Below are 25,607 nucleotides of genomic sequence, written 5' to 3' on the forward strand. Positions count from 1 at the left end.
TGTTCCATCCATATACTAAAATAAAAAAAATAAAAAAATCTGTGAAAAGTATTCAGATCTGTGGCACCCTCCTGAAAGCATTTTTTCTACAATGAGAAACAAAACATTTCACTGGTGTTGAAAAATATTGATTTCAAGTAAGTTATTTCTTCATATCTGCAAGGTCACTGGCCACTTCTAAAGCCTGTCAGGTCACCACACAGGCAAAGTTTTCTACAAATACTGTTTCTAAACTCTAGGTCTCCTTTTCTGTTATTCAACAGAAATTTATATATAAGCGACATTCACGAAAACTAAGCTTCTAATTCATGTTGAGGGAAATAAACAACATGGTTGATAATATAAGATGTAAGCGAGTTAATAAAGATGTATCCACGAAACTTACTTGTAAATGTTCTATTAATTTCGGTGGCCTCTGCCACCATCCACTTGGGAACTCAATGCTTTACTGTTAGGTTGACTACCGGTTCCTTTTGTTGTTTCCTCGACTACCACTAGGGGTGCTGGTGCAGCCATTTCGTCTGCTGTGCATGATGGGTTTGAGCTGTTGTAATAGTGGGAGCCAAACATGATAAGCCTGACCCCTGTCGATATTCAGCTCATGCGGAAAGTGCATAATTGCATATCTCTCTTTGATTTTGGTGTCGATTAGGGTGTGTGATGTGTGACTAACTGAAACTTTTTGGATCCTGTGTTTATTGAACTTGAGGTGCCTTGCTAGTCCGGTAGTGGGTTGGGATTTTTTTGCATCCACTAAGTGCTGTTGTACACGCTTGTTGACAGATCTGATGGATCTGCCAATGTAGTGTGAGTTGCATTCACACTGGGCGTCATATACACATGGGTTCTGTGGGGAAAGGAATGATCTCTTATGTTTGCTTAGGGCACTGGCTATTTTGTTCAACTCCCACACAAACCATCAGATCTGTTAATGAGTGTATACGACAGCACTTAGCAGATGCAAAAAAATCCCAAACCACTACCGGACTAGCAAGGCACCTCAAGTTCAATAAACACAAGATCCAAAAAGTTTCAGTTAGGCACACATCACACACCCTAATCGACACCAAAATCGAAGAGACGCATGCAATTATGCACTTTCCGCATGAGCTGAATATCGACAGCAGTCAGGCTCATCATTTGGCTCCCACTATTACAACAGCTCAAACCCATCATGCCCAGCAGACAAAATGGCTACACCAGCAAACCTAGCGGTAGTCGAGGAAACAACAACAGGAACCGGAAGTCAACCTAAAAGTAAAACATTGAGTTCCCAAGTGGATGGTGGCAGAGGCCACCGAAATTAATAGAACATTTACAAGTAAGTTTCGCAGATATATCTTTAGTAACTCACTAACGTCTTACAAGTTTCTAAATTGTAAATAAGTACTTACACTTCCACCATTTTCATCTTAAGTTTATCAAATTAGATTTCACTGACATTTTAACATAAAATGTTAAACTGTAGCAGACCTAGTCCCACACACCTGTAAACCTTCCCCAAATGGGAACTTTTCCAACTTTCCATGATGTATAAAAACAATTAGGCCTCGCGAACTAATTGTAGAAGAGATGACATCGGTTTTGTTTTTTCATTCTTGTTTTTTTTCTTTTCAGAATGGCATGGGTTTTAGCAGAGGTGAAATTTATATATTGTACCTCCCAATAATTAAATTCAAGTGAAGATGAAGAAGAATCAAAAATTTTCAAACAAATTGGTATTCAGCATGAGCCTGTGGCCACCACAATAGACCAGAGCGAATGAAAAATGTAGCATGTAGCAGTAGTACATTTACTTTGGGGGGGGAGGGATAATAATGTATAAGAGCAGCAGTGTTGACAAGTTACTGAAACAATTTCCATAATTTTGCATCTAGTGTCAGCCTTATGGATGCTGGAAGGACCAAATTTAAAGGGAAGCATGACAAACGAGGATATGCAATGACAGTTCCCTAATCTGGAAAAAAATTGAAATTATGCAACATTTTCGAAAGTTGAAATTTTTGGGAAATTTTGAAAATTGGGTATTTGCTCCTGGACCACTAATTGTCGTACATTGGTAAAGTGTTCTTTTGTCCCCATTATTACATGTATAAGTGAAATATGTCAGAAGAAAGTAGTGGTTGAGGATATATCCCATAATACTCAGGGGGAAAAAATTACTTTTTCAAACTCTGCTTGTTAATAATAGTAACAATGGATACATTGTTTTGTAATTCAAGTACATTGTACCTTCATATGACATATGACAAATGAACTGAAATATTGCGTGTAGTTTTCAAGAAATGGAGCATTAATTGCTGCCACATGGTGCTGAGAAGCCACCGTCAACAAGTTTACATGTGGTGGGAAAACCTTTTTGCATCAGTTGAATCTTGCTCTTTTATTTAATACAGTGGTATCGGTATATACCAATACATTGGCATCAGTATCGGCTCAGCCCTAACATCACAATTTTAAGGAGGTACGTAGTAGTTTGGATCAGACTTTAAGATGTACGTCCAGTTCAGATTAGCCTTCTGCAAATTGTGGACTTGACCTTTAGCAGATAGGCGGGAATGGGTCTTTCCACCAGTTGTAACCCCTATTCATAGAATTAATTCCATTTTGGTATTTTGTATACCTGTCAGAATACCTGGACACAACAACAGTTGTGACTATTATCTTCATTGCCTAGACCTCATTACTCAGCAGAGTCCTTGATGAAAGAACAATTCATCAATATAAAGTTTAAAAAAAACATCTAATGAAGGAACCTTCAGTGTAGAGTTTAAAGTTACATGAAACTATCCTATGTTGGATATTTCTTCTAGTTGGAGACCTTGGAATTTTTTAAAATGAGATAACACCGAAAAAAGTTAACTGTTGCAAAGAAGTGTTTATGTATGTTGCAATGACATGTAATAAACATGTTTTTCATGCACACAAAATAATGCAAATTTGGCATAAATTTTGAATTGAGGCTTTTCCCACAAATTTGAAGACATTTTGTGTTTAAAAATGAAAAATACTGTGAAATCCAATATCCCAGGTTACAAGAGTGTGAATTCATGTTTCGTTCAACATTTTAAAAAGAATGAAGTGAAAATTTTAACAAGGGACGATGTGGCAACTCGTGCAATCCCAGAGGCAAGTTTTCAAGGACAAAGAGAAAAGTTAGGTGCGACTGTTTAGCATCGACCTAGTTTCCTTCTGGATATTATATCAGTGTGGTGCTGTGGCATGCATTATTTTCATTTGCAAAATATTGCATTCACATTGTAAGAATAGCTTTTAAAATAATGGAGAACGAAGTCTGACTTCCCACACAAGAAGATAAGAAAAGCGTGTGGAAATTTCAAGTGAAGGTTAATTAATTATTGTTTAAGAGTTTGTATAATGGGAATCTGGAAAGCTCTAATTATGCAGTAATTTTGTAATGAAGAGTGTATTGCAACATTCTTGTGCCTGAATTTCAACAGCTAGAAATGCATTTCAGGTTTGAAAAATAAAAATATACCTATATTTATAATTATTTAATCTACCCTACTAACTACAATTCATCAATCAAAAAATGAAAATCATGATTGATGCAGTAAACGCAGTTTTATACTATTGTGTATGAGAAATTTTGTGTTTCAGTTTGCTAATTTGATAGTTTTTTCAATTAATTTTGAAGGCTCACTGACTTCATTCACTGAGAATATGGCCTCTGGGAAACCGCCCTTAGTGAATGAAAGCAGTGAGCCTTTGAAATTAATCCGAAAAAAACAACTATTAAATTAGCAAAGCAGGAACACAAAATTTCTTGTGCACAAATAATTACATGTTGTTAATATTAGCACTAATTTACTGATTTAAAACAAGTTGGACTATGATATGACCTACAAATTAAAATACTAGTTTAGAAACACAAAGAAGGTATAATTTTCAGTATTCTGGCCAAAAAATTGTGACAAATAAAAAACACAAATTTTGGGAAAGTAACACCAAAAAGTTAACAGAAGAGCAGCAAAGTTGGGGGGGGATAACAATGAAAAATCTAGTCTCTTCACCACAGGTTTATTGTGGTACTTCGCGAAGTAATGCGAAATGTGTGCTTTTCCACGAAATGAACGCTTTTTCGTGAAATATCATCAAATTAAGTAGAAAACACGCAAAAACCGGCAATCGAGGTTGCGCGCGCAAACTGTCGATTTGTAATGAAACGTTTGCCTAAAGTTTCCTACCACTTGCAGCTGAAGAACGTTTTATCTTCGATCACATCAGGAAGACGCTGCAAATTGGGATTTCCCATGCACATAATCTCAGTTCGAAAACTTCGTTGCCTGTCAAGCTGCATTCCTTTCTTCCCCCGAATGTCTACTCAACTTCCAGTTTCATTGAACTTGCTAGCTGTAGCAGCAATAAGATTAGTCTGTTCCCGCACATCGAGGGAAACAATGGTGTCATTGGTGTTCAGTCATGAATGAATTTTGTTTATCATCATGTGATTTTTAACATGTGTTTGTGTATGTACAGTAGTGATTATTTTATTTGTTGGACAGCAAGGATATCCTTTAAATACATACAATGAATAAATCACTTGAGATATGCAATTTAGAAATGAAGTGATTTTGTGTTGATGTTTTCTTTTTGGTTGGACAGCTAAGTACTTGTGCATGTGTACAGTATATAAAAATGAAGTAGTTTATCAATTTATAGCTCTTTTGTATGTTGTTTCCTCTCATAATGAAAAAGTGTGTGCAAATTATTTTTTTTCACCGCTGGTATATACCGCTGATCTAACTTTTTATTTACCGCTCTCCTCAGTTTTTATTTACCATAAATTTGTGTCCCTATAAATTAGTAATCAAACTTACAAGTTGTTCCTTTCTAGCACCTGATCTGAAGTCTGTTTTGCTGTCCGTTTGTTTCCTGACAAGTCTCGTCCTCCAGTACCTGAGAATATAACTTCATTTCCTCTGTCTATGTTATCATCATATCCATTGGCGAGGACAATGCTGTAAGCCCCTCCAGTTGCACAGCCATGTATGCCTGCGACGTGTGGTCTATGAACACCTGCTTCTGACACCTGAAATAAATTAATTCCAATAAAGACATATTTGTTATTTTAAAAGTGAAAACTTTATTTGTTGTTTTAACAGTGAAAACTTTTCATGAAATTTAATTGTAAATTTAATTAGAATCTGGTAATTTGACAATCTAATGTGATATACAAAAAAAAAAAGGTAAAGTGCTCCCCTGTGCTTAGCACCACGCCATGAAGGCGTATAGGGGGTGCGGGGGTAACGTCCCACACTTTCTTGATCCGGTCATGAGTGGGGGTGATGTGATCAGCATCACGCCCCTGACCGCCTTTACCCCCCAGGGTTTCCCCCGGGTACCCATGTTATTCGACGCTGGGTAGATGCCAGGGCCGCTTCCAACGTTAGAAAAGTGATATACAGCAATAGGAAAATTTCAATTTTATACTTAACGCAGAAGTTTGTACTAAACACTTGCACTATTTGACAATACAAATCAAATAGTACTGCACAATATTTAGTACAATGTTTTTCCCACTCCAACATGCACATTTTCCACACTGATTTTTCTTTCTTTTTTTTTTTTTTTTTTAGAACTTTGAGATTTACAAATTCACATGGAGAACATGAAGGTTCAGACAACATTATGTTGGGTATTCAGAAAATAAATTTTTCAGTTCCATTAGTCAGAAATGTTCTGGTGACAGATGTCATTACGAGTATGACGACCTAATTTTTAATGTAGTCCCCACTGGCATTAAGGCTCTTGTGTAGCTGCTTAACAAAGTCACTCTCATAAATGTGTGTGACCTGTGTACAAACATCTTTGTGAAGAGAGAAACTCCAGGTGTTCTTTGTCAAAAGCTGTTTACTTTTACAGAAATCAATCTGAATTTAATGACAAGCCTAGACAAAAAAAAATGAAAAAACCAACAACATTTCCAGATGCCAACTGTATCTTTGCTCTGACCTGGCAACCTTGGAGGCCCAACACTTACTTGTTTCAGCAATATTTTATGTACATCTGATTGATGTGTGATGGATGGATATGTAATATAATGTTCAAACTCTCTACAATAAACACCTAAATTGTAAATACTGCAAATGAAAAACATGTGCAAATACTAGGGATGGGCCAATATAAAATTTTGGCCGATACCGATAAAGTACAGATATAAAATTTGCCGATACCGATGACCGACATTCTACCAATCCGATATAAAATTAGAAATGGTCCTTGAAGAACCTGAAAGTTTCATTGACCTCCTTAATAAATGTTTGTTTCAAGGTGACTGCAGTGAAAAAGAAATTGCATATTTAGACATTTACTTTTTTAGAAAGTAGGGCATAGAGATTATCCATAAAAAATTACGACAAAATGGCAGAATTTTGCACTAAATTATCAGATATTTATGGGCATATCGGATCAGTAAAATAATCGGTAATTTTACCAAAATTAAATGGTGTGACTCAGTTGTTAGCATATGCAGATGATGTAGACTTACTGGGGGATGATGTGAATACAATTAAGAATAATGCTAAAATATTTTTCAAAACTGCTAAAGAGATAGGTTTGGAAGTTAACAAAGAGAAAACTAAATATATGCTTACAGGCCGAAACCAAGTGTTAGGTAATAATCAAAATCTAATTATTGATAACAACTCGTTTGAATCAGTTTCCAAATTCAAATACTTAGGAGTAATATTAACAAATGAAAATTATATTAAAGAGGAATTAAAAAGTAGGCTTAATTCAGGAAATGCATGTTACTTCTCTCTTCATAAACTTTTGTCTTCTCGTTTAATATCTAAGAAACTAAAAGTTAAAATATACAAAACAGTAATTTTGCCTGTAGTATTATATGGATGTGAAACTTGGTCCCTTGCATTGAAAGAGGAACATAAATTGAGAGTATTTGAAAATAAGATCCTTAGGAAAATCTTTGGACCTAAAAGGGATGAGGAGACAGGTGAGTGGAGAAGGTTACATATTTTAAAACTACATAATTTGTATTCATGTCCAGCTATTATTAGAATAATTAAATCAAGAAGACTTAGGTGGGCAGGCCATGTGGCATGAATGGGAGAGGAAAGAGGAGTTTACAGGATTCTTGTTGGGAAACCTGATGGTAAGAGACCTGTAGGAAGGCCAAGACGAAGATGGAGGGACAACGTTGAGATGGACCTAAGGGAAATCGGTAGGGATGGAAAAGAGTATATAGATCTTGCTCAAGATAGGGAAAGATGGAAGGCCTGTGTTGCTGCAGCCATGAACCTTCGGGTTTAAGAAGGCTAGAGAGTTAACCCAATACACCGATATGCCTATATCAGCAGATACCGATAAGAGTACTGATTAATCGGTCCTATGCCTAGCAAATTCTAATTATTTTTTGTTACAAGATTTTCCATGTAATGGACAATCCTCTATTTTTCAATTCTACTTGCAAAGCATTGTTTATTCTGGTAAATACAAGAAATCAAATTGTGAAATTGGCTCTCATTCATCCGATGATATTTCGTTCCTAGTTGGCCTGAAGATTTTGAGGACACACTACCAATGTGTAGAGCAACATTTATCAAATTATTTCATCAAATTATTTCAAACTGTGGATCCCTTTTCAACCAAAAATCTATATTTTTTCTATGCCCGTCTGAACAGAATTGAATTTTTGCAGCCAAGGAAATTCGGGAATTATTATTATGAGAAATATTGGTTTTAGCTCAATTTTAGTGTTTCTGATGTTCTAGCCATGTCGTAAAAAAAAATCATAATATGGTATCAAAGAAAATGCTCCTACATCTGCATGTTAAGTATTCATAAGAAAAAAAGTGTTTCAATTTCTGACCTCAATGTGACAAATGAACTTGTTTCTTCTTTCATAATATTTACATTTCTTAATGGAACAGTCAGGAGTTTTGCTTCTAGCAGCACTTTGTTCTTCCTTCCCAGTGAACATATCACTTGGACATCCTTCTGTTGTGGAGTCATTCTCCACTTCTGGTTTTGAACGGCCTGGCACTGGCTTTGAAACATCCACTGTCAAAGGAGCTTCTTTTCCGATCCATGACAAATGCTCACCACCACAACAAAAAATGTGCAGACTTATGATTCGACACCTTCACCGAATCAAATGAAGCCAAACAAACTGAAGAGATGGCAAGAAACTGGAGTAGACCTTGTGGTGCAATCATGTGTTTTAAATTCCAACAATAGAGCATCAAAGAAGAGCAACAGGGAAACTCTGCTTTGTGGCAGTTTATTCTTTCAGTCGTGCAATCATTGCATTTCAAAAACGCTGCAGTGACCTCACATTTTCGGTGCAATATAATAGGTCATGCTTCTTTTGCCTTTTAAGTTGCAGTGGGAACTCGGGACCTCTGAATGAAAAAAAGTTGCCTCGTAAGTATGAGTGTGTGATGAGGGATTGTTCACAGAAAGCATCGCAAAACCCTAGGGCTCCACGGAGCACACTTTGAGAATCAGTGGTGTAGAGGGTACAGTAACTAGCCATGTAACGTTGTGTATACAGATATCTTGGTAGTGTCAGTTCGAAAAAGTAGAATGAAATGTCACCCAAAGAATAAAATTTAGTTTCACTGTAAGATCTATTATGTTATTTTGTAATATACAATACTGGTTATGCAAACTTTCAAAACAGAATTCCTACCTGGATTCGGTACCTCCAACAGGTGCCTACATCAATTCCTGGAATTGGGCCATAGTAATGTGGAGTAACTAACGAACATGTTTTGCTACGTCCAATGCAAGCCATTCCTCTTCCCCAGTCCCTCTTGACCTTTGACTGAGCATCCTTCTTCCTGCTGTTGTTCAGTTCTCTCCCAGCCCCAACTATTTCATTTCTGTTAATTTCACAATCAGGGCAGTACCTACATGTAAGAAAAATACACAAATATGTATCAGTTTATTTATTATATAAATAGTTAATTTATTTTATGCAGTTTATTTAATATTTAAATAGTTAATTTATTCTATGACAAATACAGTTGATCAAGTTAATATATGAGCCCTAATAATGAATACATTTTTTTACCAATACAATACGGGAAAAAAATATGTATGTACTGAAAGCAGATATGACAAATTTGCACTTTGTTTGAATTTTTCTTTTTCTGAATCCCATCTCCCTATTTTTTCGCTAATTGTGGCAATAAGAATGAATGATGATTAGATGAAATTCATGAAACTTCGTCATTGATGATCACAAGGAACACAGATGCCCAAGCCAGGATGAAAAATTAAAACCTTCGCCAGCAAGATGGTGGGTCAACCACTTTACCATCAAGTTCATGAAATATGTAACAAGCTTCTGACAGCACCAGAGAAAGAAGTTACTTAATAAATATTCATATGCAATAATTAATTTTGATTTATTTTGTTTTGTATTGTAATCACACAAGATCAAAGATATCGGTACAAAAACTGGGTGCATTTCAGTGTTAAAATGGTGAATGAAATTCCAAATTTGACTTGATTGAATTGTAGTACACAAAATAAACATTTCCCTTCTCATGGCACATTTATGTACTTAACAGACTATTAAGTTAATTCCTATGTAAAGAAAGAAGAGTTCACTTTTACTTCTCAATCTTTCACATCAGAGTTAATCACTTTCAATGATTTTGCACCGCTCACAGCATAATTCAGACTTCAGAAAATGTTGTGTCAGTACATAAACTAAATTTTATGTTTCATAGTTAATTGTGCAGTTCATTTCACATCATTTTGTGGAAAAACATGGTAGAAAAATTTACCTTACCCCTTTCAAAACCATGAAAAATTAACATTATCACATGTTATTTCACATTTCATGTTTTTGTCAAAAACAAAATATGCATATCTCTAATCATCATGTTTGGGATATCAATCCTAATATAAATTGCAATTGACAAAGAGGCATTTTGAAAGAGATTTCAATAATACGAACATCCGTGTGTACTGAAAATAAACCTTAAGCTCTGATAGATAACTACATTTGGACCTGTAATTTAAACTATGGTCTGAAACACTGTTGTAGGTGTCTCAACTGTGAATCAGAAGTGGTACCCTTGATGACAAGATGAGAGTTTGTATTATACTGACGGGAAACTCAACATTTATAAGCAGTAAATAACGAAAGCTTAACAAGACTTCTGTTACCACAAAATAAGTGAAAAAGCAAAGCCTATATAATTTTGAAGAAAATTTGGTACAGTCAACAGACATTATGAAAAGTTATTATTTCTAATGTTGGGTTAGTGTATCTTAATGATGTAAGGAAGCAGAAAATTTACCAATTTAGATATAGGGCAGAATGGGGAAATGGCGAACACTGAGGTAATACCGAACATCCAGTTTTTGAACTAAAAGCAATCTTGAAGCCAACGTCTAGTGCTGCCACCTGCGCCGGTAATGTGTGAACAAGTTCCACTGCCTACAAGGTCAGTTGGCTGCTCGGCTTGGAAGAGGAAGTGCGAAACGTGTTTCCGCCAATTTCCTTGTAAAGTTCACTCTACTTTACAGTGAGGTAAGTTTAATTTTGTTACATTATCTTAGCCGTTTATAATGCACATATAGTATAAACATTTTTAGTAGATGTTTTACTTTGGTAGCTTCCATTTTACTTATTCGTTTCACGACTTACAAAGTTCAAACCATGATGGCGTGTAAAGGGGCAATGACGAACACTATGTTCGGCATTGCCCCTTATATGGTTTTAATATTAGCATATCAAGCAAAGAATAAGTTAACCTACTTGATTTATGGTTGAGCCTCAGCAACAAAGGCCACTAGCTCCCAACATAATATAAAAAATATGAAATAAATGAATATTGAACTAATACAATTCAAGAAAATTTCATTTTATTTCTTTTAAATCTTTATTAGAACATTGTAGTGTTTTCAACATAAAACTGTGTAGCCTAAACCTTGTTTTTGAAAGCTAAAAATATCTCAGGGATACCATACAATATATTTTAAGGAAATTCTGTATTATATGCCTAATGGCATTCTTTTCGAACCAGAATTTTTACACCATTACACACAATTCCAATTCACTGTCATCATGTGTGCAGCGCACTTTTTTTGAAGGCTAACTTCACCATTCCTTTTTCTATCTGTTGCAGATGAGAAACCCTAAATGGAAGACAGACGCAGCCCAATGGATGGAGGAAGACCTGGAGAAAGCGAAGAAGGCGAGGTCCATGGGGAAATCTTTGAGAGAAGTATCTAAAGTATGTAAAATTCCAATTACCACTCTACATGACAAATTGAAATCTGGTAACAACGATGCTCCTAGCATGGGTAGAAAACCTGTTTTTACAAAAAATCAAGAGTAAGAAATAGCCGATCATGTGATTTTAATGGCTAATTCGTTTTATGGTATTACTCCTCTTGGTCTCAGATGCATTGCATTTCAATATGCTGAGCAAAATCACATTGCAAAATTTGAAGCCAGTGAAGACTGGTTGACTAGGTTTCTAAAAAGAAATTCCTCCGTGAGTGTTAGGAAACCAGAAGCTACAAGCCTAAATCGCATTAAAGGATTCAATAAAGTTGAAGTAGACAGATTCTATTCAAACTTGAGTGATTTGATGGATAACTACAACTTCAGTACATCAAACATATTCAATGTCGATGAAAGTGGGATAAGTTGTGTTCAAAAACCTGGGTATATTCTGGCTTCCAAAGGGCAAAAACAAGTTGGTGCACCTACAAGTGGGGAAAGGGGAAGAACAATTACAATTTGCTGTTCAATGAATGCTGTTGGAACGTACGTTCCACCTATGATGATTTTTCCCAGGGGTATGACTTCCAAGTGCAGTGCCAGCGAGGTGATCCAGAGGGGACTATCTATGCTTCCTCGAAATGTTTTGTACTTGGCTCAAACATTTTGCAGCTTTTGTCAAATCATCCACATCACACCCAGTTTTGCTAATACTGGACAACCATTCAAGTCATACAATTTTTGTAGGGACAATGGAGTGTTTATGTTATCCTTACCTCCGCATACATCTCATCGTATGCAGCCACTGGACGTCACATTTTTCGGCCCTCTTAAATTTGCTTTTAATAAAGAGTGTGATGTCCATATCCGAGAATATAACAGAATATTGCCATCTGATGTTCCTGTTCTTTTCAAAAAAGCTTACCTTGAAGTAGCAAATATAGAAAAGGGGGTATCAGGTTTTAGGACCACCGGAATCTACCCTTTCAATCCAGATGTTTTCAGCGAAGAAGACTTCCTTAGTGCTTACATAAGGTGTGTCATGAAGAAAATGCCCCTAACAAAGGGGAACATATTCCTGTCGCTGATATTTCACCAATCCCAGGCCCCTCAGGAATAAACAACAACACCAAGCAAACAAACAAGGGTCGTAAGAAACAGCATTCGGAACATTTGACTTCTACTCCCATGAAACACAAGTTAGAAGACAAGAAGAAGAGAAAAGATATAAATGAGAAGAGAAAGAAAGTGATTGCTTCAAAAGAGAATATTAGGCATTTGTTTGACAAACAAAATGATTTAGACTCTTCAGAAGATGAGGATGTGGCGCGAAGTGTAAATGTCTCAAACATCTGCTACAGTGATGAAGATCTAGACTTGATTGATTTAAATGTGGATGGAGAAGAACAAAAGGGAACGCAAGAAGTGTGTTTATCTTTGTGACTTTTGTGAAAATTAACATCAAATTCTTTTCTTGATTCAGCAGGTGTAAAGTGAAAAAAATATAATTTTGCTACTACAAATAACTTTGTATCATGAATTATTACTTCAAGAAAACATGTAGAGGCCTTATTAAAAATAAAATGTATATCCCTTCTATCACGGTAGTTCTCATAAGGGGTAATGGAGATCAACATGTTCGCTCTTCCCCCGAACTTTGGGGTAATGCCGAAAAGTGTATACTTTTTTTCTTGTTAGCAGCTAAGATACTAAAATTTTAAACTTCTCTCAGTGGGGGATTGGTAAAGCAAAGAAGGTACTTTCCACTCAACATTTTAATTGTGATAAAAAAAATTAAAATCTCAGCTGTAACGAAGCTCAAAGCGTGTTTGCCATTCCTCCGTTCTCCTCTACTACTTATTTTTGGAACAGATTCTAATGTAACAGATTTCAATATACAGGGTGTTTCAGAGTGACCCAGACACTACCTTTTCTCGAGAATGGGAGATCGTATCAAGTTGAAACAAAAAAACTTTACCACTAAGTTGTGCCCAAAGAATCCGTAGAAAGTATTTGCAACAGCCCGAAAGCCACCCTTTGTGGTTTTAATGGGGGGCACATGCCCAGTTCGTGCGGTTTTCAAATGGGAAGGGTATGTTTGGAATGCAGATTCGGAAAGGCAGGGAAAAAATATGATGTCATATGAAACACTTGTCTGTACCACCTACCGTTTTCCATGTAGAAAATGGTTTTGCAAAAAAAGGAAGGTGAGCCAAATCAAGTATACCGAGCTTAACAATTAAGATAAGTGCAACACCATAATAGTTTCGGAAAGTGCAGGACACAAGCTTTTCAACGATATGTCATATGATGACTGCGGGACTAAAAAAGGATGAAACCGGTTGACCCAAAAAAGGGGGTCTAAAGTTAGGGAAGGACTCGAAAATTTCAAATGGCAAGGGGGGTCGAGTAATACCTCGTTTTAAAGGTCACAGAAAACCTGAAAAGGATGCGAACATGATTCTTTTAATCCACTGACAGGTTTCAAAATGACGACCAAAACAATTCGGACCCCTGAAGTTGGGTGTTCCAAAGTGAGGAATTACGTATGTAAATAGCAAAACACAAACACTGGACAGAGTACATGAGATCCTGTAAAAAGAATGCCAGCAGAACAGCTGTTTATTCATGACAAGGTTTCTAAATGGTTACATGCCTCTGTGAGTGTACAACATATAGTGAGTAGAACTTCAGGTCCATTGTGTACGAGTAGGAATAAGCATAAGCCCACATGTTGGGTAGGGTGCAGTACACAACACAGCATGCTGGCCCAGTCAACAAATTACAAAGTACGCCAGTTGCCGGTGCATCCAGTTCCATTTGACTGCACTACGCTGTTCCCACTGCCCAGTTCAACAAAGGCAATCCGAAAGTACCACGGGTCAAGGTGTGACGAGCTCTCCTGCATAGCAGTCCGTTCCAGTGTGCTTCCACTGATAATGCGAATACGCCCCTCCAATCTTGGTCTCATTCACCGTTGTCTGTTACAAGTGGTTGCATCGTCGAATGCATTGTGTGGTACCTCAGGACATTCTACAGTGCATTCCTCGCGGGTAGTGTGCATTCCTGTACTTCATTCACAGTGGCAAATTATTGAATGTTAACTAATAATGCCTTTCACGAACGAAGAAGCATTTGATATGCTCATGGTGTTGGGTGAGTGCCAACAACATAGTTCTGCTGCTGCTCGTGTGAATGCTGCAAGGTATCCCAATTGGGAACATCGTTCAAGACATGTTTTTCGCATGCTTGCCAATCATGTACGCAGAAGGGGCAATGTTCAACCTTCTAGCAGTCACAAACATGAATGCATTGCTCGGCCTGTTTGAGATGAGAGGTCTGCTGGTGTACTTGCAGCCTTCCATCTCAATCCTCACGTGAGTATCAGGCAAGTTGCTCGTGATTCTGGTGTCAGCGCAAGTACAGTGAGAAGGATTTTAAAGGATCACAGATTTCACCCGTACCACGCGTCCTTGCATCAAGAGCTACATGGAACTGATTTTCAAAGCAGGCTAGACTTTTGCATGTGGTCTCAAGCTCAAGTGAATGCAAATGTTCAATTCTTTGATGAAATGTTGTGGTCTGACGAGGCTACATTTAAAAGTGATGGTCAGGTAAATCAGCACAACATGCATTACTGGGCTGCCGAAAACCCACGGTGGATGCAAGAGGTTGCTCATCAACGTAGATGGTCTGTGAATGTGTGGTGTGGAATCATCAGCGGACAAATAATTGGACCTTATTTTTATCAAGCGAGGCTTACGGGTGTTGTGTACCGCACATTTCTTCAAGAACAATTGCCCAGTCTTCTCGAAAACGTTCCCTTACATATCAGAACACACATGTGGCTACAACAAGATGGCTGCCCAGCACATTCTGAGCTGACAGCAAGGAATCAGGTGAATGCAATGTTTCGTGGTTGCTGGGTAGGTAGAGGTGGGCCTGTGCCCTGGCCTCCTAGGTCACCAGACTTAACATGTTTAGATTATTACCTCTGGTGATGACTGAAAGATGATGACTGAAAGAAATTGTTTACCAAAATCAACCTACAACGAAGGGACGACATGATCGAGTGCATAGTTGCTGCATGCAGGCAGATTAGCGAGGCAGAAGTTATTGCAGCACAGAATGATTTCAGTGTTTGTGTGCAGAAATGCATTGAGACCGAGGGAAGACATTTCAAACATCTACTGTAAGTTGGTAAATGTGCATAACACTAGGTGCTTTACCTATTCTTCTCATTTTCTTTGTTCATTGGTTTCTGATTACTCTTTCGTTTTTCTTATCATCATTTCAGTTAGGCCTATTTCTCTTGTCAAACAATGGTTTGGCAATCAATTGTGAGAAAAGGACCTTTTTCGTTGGCGAAGCAGCTGTTAAACACACCAACGAATTCCTTATTGTGTGTGACAGTAAACCATTTGTTGCCAGTCCTAAGCCTGGAGAAAGTGTGAATGGCGGTCAAAGTTGCAGCTCAAACAAAGCTTACAGTAGTACGGTGTTTCAAGAGCGGACCCATTACCATAATTGTTTGTACAGGATCTTATGTACTCTGTCCAGTGTTTGTGTTTTGCTATTTATGTACGTAATTCCTCACTTTGGAACACCAACTTCAGGGGTCCGAATTGTTTTGGTCGCCATTTTGAAACTGGTCAGTGGATTACAAAATCATGTTCGCATCCTTTTCAGGTTTTCTCTGACCCTTAAAACAAGGTATTACTCGACCCCCTTTGCCATTTGAAATTTCCGAGTTCTTCCCTAACTTTAGACCCCCTTTTTTGGGTCAACCGGTTTCATCCTTCTTTAGTCCCACAGTCATCATGTGGCATATCGTTGAAAAGCTTGTGTCCTGCACTTTCCAAAACTGTTATTGTGCTGCACTTATCTTAATTGTTAAGCTCGGTATACTCGATTTGGCTCACCTTTTGTTTTTTTCAAAACCATTTTCTACACAGAAAACGGTAGGTGGTACACACAAATGTTTCATATGACAGTCGTATAATTTCCCCGCCTTTCCGAATCTGCATTCCAAACATACCCTTCCCATTTGAAAATCACACAAACTGGGCATGTGCACCCCATTAAAACCACAAAGGGTGGCTTTTGGGCTGTTGCAAATACTTTCTACGGATTCTTTGGGCACAACTTAGTGGTAAAGTTTTTTTGTTTCAACTTGATACGATCTCCCATTCTTGAGGAAAAGGTAGTGTCTGGGTTGCTCTGAAACATCCTGCATGTTGTTATTTTACAGAAATGCCACACAATTTTCAACATACGAAATATAAAAGTGTTATAAAAATACCATTTACTGGATTATAAGAGTATCTTGGGTTGTTCCTTGCAGCATAGCAATCACACTGTATTGTATTAATAACATGCAAAAACTTTTCCTCTGTAATCAAACTTTTGAAATACAAAATTGAGTATTTGAATCTGTTTAACCCTGCAAGTGGGCATGCTATCTGCAGTGGGTTCAATGGATATATTAGTTCTTGGCATTACTTGGCTTATAGCCCCTGCATATGGGGAGCTACGAACTGATATCTTTCATTATTCAGTTCGTTTGCATTTCCGTCACAACATTCCACTCTTCAGAATCTCCAAAGTATTTCATTTCGCACAATTACCAGGATAAATAGACTCTACTTCCCCAGTGGCACACTCTGTTTAACTTACACTTGTATGTAATCAAATCCAAAATTTCTGAAATCCAAAATTTCTGATTTTTTCACGACTTTCTCTTGACCTTTATATTTGTTTTTCTTAACCTCTATATACGACCCCTATTTATGTAAAAAAGTAAAGTGCTCCCCTATGCTTTGCAGCATGCCATAAAGGTGTATAAGGGGAGTGGAGTTTGAGCCCCACACTTTCTTGATCACGGACGGCTATAGGTGGGGTGATGTGATCAGCACCATGCCCTTGGCTGCCTTAAACCCTCGAGTTTCCCCCAGATTGGGTACCTTTATACCTTTATATGATGCTGGGTGGGTGCCGGAGCCACTTGGAACAGGTGGAAAAAAAAAATCCCGGTTCTCCCCTGCAGGGGATCAAGTCCGGGTCTCTCACATGGTAGTCAGACACCCTAATGACTGAGCTACCGCAGCTGAGACCTCCTATTTAAGTAAAGTTGGAAATTAGCAATTAAGAAAATAAATATTTATTTAATGAAAAATCCCTACCAAAACGCCAGTTAAGATGAAAATTGAAACTGTATTTAACAAGACAATTAATGAATCCTAGACTGCATTTGGGAGTCTAGCAAGCATCTAGCATCTGGACACTCAGCCAGTATAATCATATGTGGGGCTCGTGTTGTCAGCCCTATATATTTGCGATTGTCCCTTCATCCAACTTATCTTACCACCATTGGTAGAGTGAACTTCGCCCGTCAATAAAGAATTTATAATTCTAATTCTAATCTTCACAATTAGCCAAAGGGGCAGAATAGTGAAGTAAAATAAACTAAATCAATCAATCAGTCATTGTGATAGCAAAATATTCTTGACCACAAGTATTAATTTCTTTACTTCTTCTGGACTTTCATGACTTTCTTGACTGGTAGATATCCTGATAATACAGTATATTAGATGAGCTTGGAACCATGGTGCTTGCCAATTCAGGAGCCATGTTGAGAGTTTTTCTTGATCTAGGTTATTTTATGTCACTTTTCTGACACTTTTGGCTAATTACAACAAAGAGATTGAGTGATGATATGATGACATTGATGAAGAGACACTCACAAAAAAACACCCATGACCAGGCCAGAATTACAACCCAGAACACAGCTGGCTCCTTGCATTTTGAGTCTTGTATTTTTTTCTCTGATGTCTCAAAACACCAAAGGAGGATCAAGTACAGGGAGGTTATTTCAGTCGTTCACCGCCAGAGTGACGGCCGTTCCGCGGACTCTTCATGCAACAGGTCCCGGCAAATTGCGTTCAGGAAGTCCGTAACAGAAACCGCTTGTTTTGTAATGTTTCCACTTTTCACAATTACAGTTACAATTACAATTGAAATAAGCACGTACCTTGTCGCACGGATGCAGGAAAAGGTGTCCTCCCAAATACAAATATTTCTGGCACCTTATTTCTGACATCTAATCTTAGATTAGTCATCGCTACTTTATTCTCAGTTGTCGCGACAGCGCCTGCAGCTTATCGGGGGTTGGGTGAGTTGTCAGCCGCGAGAGGGCGCTTCATACTGCACGTGTCGGCAGTGATGCCAACCGTAGGGACATGTCCCTACGCATAGGGACTTTTCACTAAATTTCGCCCGCGTAGGAACGTAGGGACAGATTTTGCCAAATGAGGGAAAACGTAGGTACTTTTTTCAATCTTGGTAAATTACATTTTATGAATTACTTTATCTGGATACTTTAGCGAGGAGGAGAAAAAAGAACTAACTAACAGATCTCCATCAGAATTTTGGAACATGTTATCGGTTACCAAAAACTTTCAAGGCAAGTTCCTTTTTGAAAACATTTCCACTCTCGCGAAAATAGTGCTAACATTGCCGCATTCTAACGCGGAAACGGAAAGAATATTTTCAATGTTAAGTGATACAAAAACAAAAAAGGGAAATAAAATGGGACCAAAATTGTTAAAGAATGCAGGAAATACAGCATCACCAACCAACATCTATCTCTTCACAGCAGCAGCATGTATGACTTCAAATAACATAATCAACAGTAAACGACTCAACGTTATTCATTAGGGGTGTGCTGGATTCTTTACTTTAAAAAGTCGTTAATTCTCGACGTTTTCTGCCTTGTAAGTTTCTGGAACTTATCGAAAGTTGTAAGTTTTTATTCTAGAAATGCAAAAACAATCACTTAAAGTGAAAATGACTTGTAAAATTCGAGATTTCCAGTGCTTCGGGAAATTTCGAACATTTCCCGTCCAGAAAATTTTCCGACTTGGTCGGGAAATTGCAAATTTTTCAGTCCCGAATGTCGGGATTTAAAAAAATTACCGTCCCGACCCAAAAAATTCTGTCCAGCACACCCCTATTATTCATTAAGGCAAGAATTTACAATACCGGACCCTTCTGTAATTTCTATGCTACGTCTTATACTCACGAAATAATTATTCGTGATTATTTATCTCAAGTTAACATGTTGGGGTGAGGGGGAAAAAATGTTCATTAACGTGTAGAAGTTGTAAAATAAGCTTTTCAATTCTCGCAATGATTCTCCGTATACAAGTATGGTAGCCATATTTGTTGATATGAACAAATTAAAATTAGTTACGCTGTCTACAGCGTTGCCACACTGTTGATTTCATACTTGGAGAGCATGGATCGTGTAAGAATGGCGGAAGAGAACAGTAAAAAAGTTGTTAATGTTGTACAGATTGTTAGGTGGAGTGTGCAGGAGGATGGCTGTGGGCTAATTAATAAACTTATGGATTTTTAGTATATTGCCCAAAGAACGTGCTTACATGTGACAGCGACAATCACGATGTAGAAGAACTGATTTGATTACAGGTAAATTTGGCAACAGTACATCAATCATAAAATTGCAGGATACGAAAATGGCGTCTTCGATGATGAACGTTTGCCGTTAAAGTGCTACGAAAATAATATTTTTTATCGGTTCGTAATCACAATTACCGCAAAACCATTCAGGAATAGCCCCACTGACCATTCTCGGTAAGTTTAGGTTAAGTTAGGTTAGGCAAATATAGTTAAAATTTGGGCTCGAAAAAAACATGCACGGGTAGCCCAACAAACCATTGACGGATAGCCCCACGAACCATTCAGGTACGGTTAGGTTAGGTTAGGATAGGCAAACATAGTTAAAATTTGGGGCCGTAGTAATATCAGGAATGTATATTTCGTTTTTTAAGTATTGGAAACACAAAATCTTCTGGTAAATAATAAGCAATCGTGCCGATCGCGGACCACTCAATGTCACTTATTTTGCAATTTCTACACGTGACCCCCCAAATTTTAACTTCAAATTCGTGATTAGGAGGCCTCAATTAGTGAGTATGCGAAATATTACAAAAAATCGGGGAGAGGTCCTGTATTGTAAATTCGCTCCTTCATTAATTGTGGAAGCACCGAGCAGAAAGATTTGGTAAGTAAATGTGTATATTTTATCTTCTGTTTGCATGCTCATGAGGTGTTTTTTTTTTAGTCACTTTACTTGGCGTAGGGACATTTGGTCAGTTGTAGGGACATTTTGACTACGTCTGTAGGGACATTGCCGAAAAATGGTTAGCAACACTGTCGGCTACCAGACGTCAGTGTACATTCATGTTCACTTCTGTTCATTTATCAGTACGCGTGTTGCTTATACTGTGTTATTGTAATGTGCTTACTCGTGGCCAGTGCTTTATTGTGTGTTAATTGTTATTCATTCATTACTTATGTCGTTAAACAAATATAGTCTTGAACATGGAGTTTTTATGTACGATAATTACGTGAAAACGAATTCTTGCAGAAAAGTGGTCAGGGATTACAATAGACAGGATCTCTTGAACCTAAGAAACGTGTTGTATTGCTGTTGAAGGAAGTCATTTTCAACATCTCTTATAACACAGGAGGTTAGTGATCATCATTATTATTACTTTTAAATATCATTTTACGCTTTCGGTTTGCTTTATGCGCTGGGATGCTGTCTTCCCTTTCTGTCAACTGAGGATAAAGTAGCGATGTCTAATCTAAGATTAGATGTCAGAAATAAGGTGCCAGAAATATTTGTATTTGGGAGGACACCTTTTCCTGCATCCGTGCGACAAGGTACGTGCTTATTTCAATTGTAATTGTAACTGTAATTGTGAAAAGTGGAAACATTACAAAACAAGCGGTTTCTGTTACGGACTTCCTGAACGCAATTTGCCGGGACCTGTTGCATGAAGAGTCCGCGGAACGGCCGTCACGCTGGCGGTGAACGACTGAAATAACCTCCCTGTATATGAAATGCACTATGGAAGATGATGAGAAATAGTTGTTTCTTTAAAAAAATTTGGCATGCGCATATTACCCACTTAAGGGGTTAAATGTCAGATTTTTACAAATTCTGATATTCTATTTTTGGCCAATATTCAGATATCAGAAAATGGTTGTCACATCTTTAGTGTTCATTTCCTTTGAAATTTTAGTAAAAGAATTCCCTCAACATTTTCTAAAAAACTCTGATCTCCAGTTGCATGTGTGCATGTGTGTAAACAGTAAAAATATTCTAGAGAATATCGGACAAGATCAGGGGATGGCACAGAGCCATACAAAAATGCACCGTAAATAATGTCAAACACACTCATGCAAGTAAATAATATCATAAAATGAACACACATGGATGGAGAAAGAAATCACATGAATAATTCAGTGCAATTAAAAATTAAATAAACTGTTAAGTACAAGATTTCATCTGATAAACATCTCATTAGCAAATACATTGTTTTAAAAAAATAATAACAAATAATAACACAACTTAAAAACAGCATATCAAAGGTTTATATATGTAACTTACATATTAGATGACTTGATGCAACTTGAAATTTCACATGTAGGCTCTCTCCTTGATATGAAGCACAAATTTTACAAGCACAAAGATAGCGAAACAGACATGTTTTGGGAAGTGATACATTCTAGTTTCATCAAATGAAGAATTTAACAAACTTTATCATAGTGGTGTGTGAAAATGTAGTTAAGCGCAAAGAAATTGTATAATGCAACCAATGACAAAATTTTGAAACATGAAAAGGACTTGTCATGTCTATTAGAGATATGCATAGTAGCACATATTTTTGGTAAATAAAAAAGCAAAATTTCCGCACAAAAAGAGAGTCAATTTAGGGTTCAAAAGTGGTAAATAAAATAAAATTTCACTGTTATAGTGATGAAAAAGCTGTACATAAAATGACATTTTGGTTTTAAAACTGCACTTACTACACAAAATAAACATATCCCTTCTATGAGGGGATATCAAAAATTAATTGAGTAATTATTTTACAGGCAAATGGAAATGTATTCACAAAAACTGAAATACACATTTTGAAGGTTGAACATTAGTGTGCTTCAAAAGTATATGAAAAAAAATCAACTTTGTATTTTTCTTGGATCTCACACCCTTATTTCGTGACAATATATATAAAGATAATTTGTGTAAATTTTCAGTAAAATAGGTTTATGTATAGAGGTCGCGCAGACACATGAAATTTTGTAATATCTACGAAAATGGGCAAAATATGTATGTAAAAGCACTATACCTTACATAACACATTATCCTATGTATATGTAGCCTTCGTATGTCCATTCAGCTAATTTGCAATAGAAATTGATGGCGGAAACCCTGGGGGTAATAGCCTGTTGCAAATTCTCAGAAATGTGGCTGTAAAAAGTGTAGGAAGCATTTTTTGAGGAAAAGCGGACAAACAACCTTTTCTGAATGTAATTGATGTGCTGATTCCGAATATTTTGTTTGACACATTCGATTTTGATGATATATGCTTCAAATCGCTAAAAAACAAAATGGCGGCCATACAAAATGAGCTCCAAATAACTTTTGAAGGAGCAGAAACAAAATAGTAATCTTGGTGTCAAACATTATGTTTTTGGGTATGCTGAATCCAAATATGTTTTCTAATCTGAAATGTTAAGCTATATGCTCCAAATCGCTAAAAAAACAAAATGGCGGCAATACGAAATGAAGTCCTAATAACTTTTGAAGGAGCAGAAAAAAAATAGTAATCTTGGTGTCAAACATTATGTTTTTGGGTATGCTGAAAATTATGTTTTCTAATCTGACATTTTTGAAAATTATTGTACTCTTTTTTCCTCTTTTTTAAACAAAAGAACCACAAAAATGACTAAACCTATAATATTTTTTTTTTCTTTTTTTTACTTTATTTCAGAATGATAGAAATATAGAACCATGGATCCACTTATAAATTTGAAAAGACCTGCACCTGTGAGCCTTCATCTTAAGATGTTTCTCATCAGTTCCTCCAAAACATTGCCACAAAGGATTTAGCTACTTCAGACATTCAAGATACTCTCCTCAAAGCTGAAACACTGGGCCAGTTAAAGCTAGACACCTTCCTGAAGGAAAGGATGATGGTCCCTGATAAAAGTCACACACAAGTCAAGTTAAGTGATCCTCTACATAAGTCAAATGCAAAGACCTTTAAGTCCCTCTATGAAGTTAAATTGGTAGTAAGTGGCATGGCCGTAGGCAGGAAAAAATTTCGGGGGGGGTTCATTCATAATTGTTCCCATGGGCGTCGCCAGAAATTTGAATAATGGAAATAATAACAATAATTGTACAATAATAATTAAAATTTCATAATAATAAAACAATTTTATTCCATAATAATAATACTAATAATAATTATTATTATATTATTGTTATATAATTGAGGGGGCTTACTCAATCCAGCAGATGAGTGAATATCCAGCACAAGTTTCTTTCTCTTTTTTTTAAGTTTCATACAGTGTGTACTGAAATGCACAATTATTATACTTCGTCATTAAACTTTAGATACCTTCAAGAGAAAAGCTTTAAAAGTTAGATGGAAATTTTAGTCATAAAGCTTTTGTTGTTTGACTTTAAAATTAAATTTTTGGAATTTTGAAAAGTGTGGAACCAGTTATTCTTTTTAAAAACTTAGCCTGGTGCATGGATTGTAACCTCAATCGCGAACATAATGCGCTACAAAACTGGAGATCCTAGGTTTGAACTCCTATCAAGGGGGATTTTCGACTTATCGGACAGGGAATTTAAAAGCTGGAAATGGAATTTTGGGACAATCATAAGGGAATCTTCAGTCTATATTCCTTGTGACACAGGAGCAACACTGGAAAGATGACAACAGAAGTGATAATGGTGGGGTCGCGGGTTGGCTACGATTCTGAGAATAAATCCTGTTTCACTCAAGTTTCAGAATTCCAAATGTATGAAAAGTCTAGCTCGATCATTTCAACATTGTCTCCATGTATTTTTGTGATGCTTTGAAAAAAAAATTGAAAATTTGTTACAGATTTTGGTTTCTGAACTTCCATTAATCCAACATGTCAGAAGTTTTGGGGGGGGTTTGAACCCTAGAAACCCCCCCCCCCTCTAAATACAGCCATGGTAAGTGGCAAGGAAATCATTTTGAAAATTGACAGGAATATTCTCCAGCCCCTCCTAACTGCCTATGAGGCAGGTCGTAATGTGGATCTAAATTGCATTTTGTGTCATGAACTTATGCCAATTCCAATCTCCCTTGCCAACACAGAGGGTAGTCTGAGAACAGGAAACAAAGCCATTCTAGCTGATGTGATGAGCAAGGATGTAATTTGTCCACCTGATATATCAATTCTGTCTGTGTCATGCCTTATAATAAATGGTCAAGCATTAGTTGTTGCACTTGGAAAGCCTGCAGAAGTTTTTAAACTTTGGTCAACTGGAAGGTGTATTTCTTAACCTTGTTGTTTCTATGGGAAGAAGCTTTAAGACGATTGATGTCACCTTTGATCGGTATAACGCAACTTCAATCAAGGCTGGAACAAGGGATAGGCACTTGAAACATGCTCATTTAGTAAGGAGAGTAATAGAAAATGGATCCCTGCCAATCCCCAACAAATTCAGTGACTTTCTTGCTAACTCAGAGAATAAAAAAGATTTGGCCTGTTTTCTCTCTAATCATTTGATCAACAATGCTCCTGCAGACAAAATATTTGTGGTTTCCGGTGGATTTCACAAGGAGGATGACGTACGGACAAACAATCGTGATTTGTCTACTGAGGGTTTGCAGGCAAACCACGCTGCCACCAATTCCACAATGCTGCTACAACATTGTCACCTGTGGATGCTTGGGTGGTTGTATATCTGCTACATGTTCCTGCAGGAAAGGCCAGCTTGTATGTACTGCAGCTAGCAAATGTGCAGATACTGGCACTAAGAAGTGCATGGATATCCGTGACTATCAAAATGTTATACTACTTTTGTAGGCAAAATAAGGTTGAATAAGGATAACGTGTGGATTTATCATACACTGGTACTGTTAATATTTCAATATGGTCTTATGCTTTGAATAATATTATTATTTTGCATCTTTACTTTAGCAATGTTCTATACTTTTATCTGTATTAAAAACTTATTGTTACACAAGAATCACTGTTTTATTCCTAATTCAAAAGTATGGATACGAAACATTGCATGGATGCACCTAGCCACCATTTTGTTTTTTAGCGATTTGGAACAAACAGCTTAAAATTTCAGATTATATTATTTGGATTCAGCATACCCAAAAACATAATGTTTGACACCAAGATCACTATTTTGTTTCTGTTCCCTCAAACGTTATTAGGACCTCATTTCGTATGGCTGCCATTTTGTTTTTTAACGATTTGGAGCAAATAGCTTAAAATTTCAGATTACAAAACA

The 25,607-nt window shown here is 36.9% G+C and overlaps 1 protein-coding gene across 1 annotated transcript in view; it reads right to left on the minus strand.

The window, feature by feature from the left end:
- LOC145984136 (E3 ubiquitin-protein ligase UHRF1-like) overlaps window positions 1-25,607 on the minus strand; it is a 163,840-nt gene that overhangs the window by 71,588 nt on the left and 66,645 nt on the right. Inside the window, exons 7-8 of the mRNA XM_083117578.1 lie at window positions 8,675-8,894; window positions 4,842-5,053 (exon numbers count right to left, since the gene is read on the minus strand). Of these exons, the coding sequence (XP_082973704.1) occupies window positions 4,842-5,053; window positions 8,675-8,894 (432 nt within the window). The remainder of the gene's footprint in view (window positions 1-4,841; window positions 5,054-8,674; window positions 8,895-25,607) is intronic.

This window comes from Lepisma saccharinum, chromosome 2 (assembly GCF_977018435.1).
Source record: "Lepisma saccharinum chromosome 2, izLepSacc3.1, whole genome shotgun sequence".
Lineage (NCBI taxonomy): Eukaryota > Metazoa > Arthropoda > Insecta > Zygentoma > Lepismatidae > Lepisma > Lepisma saccharinum.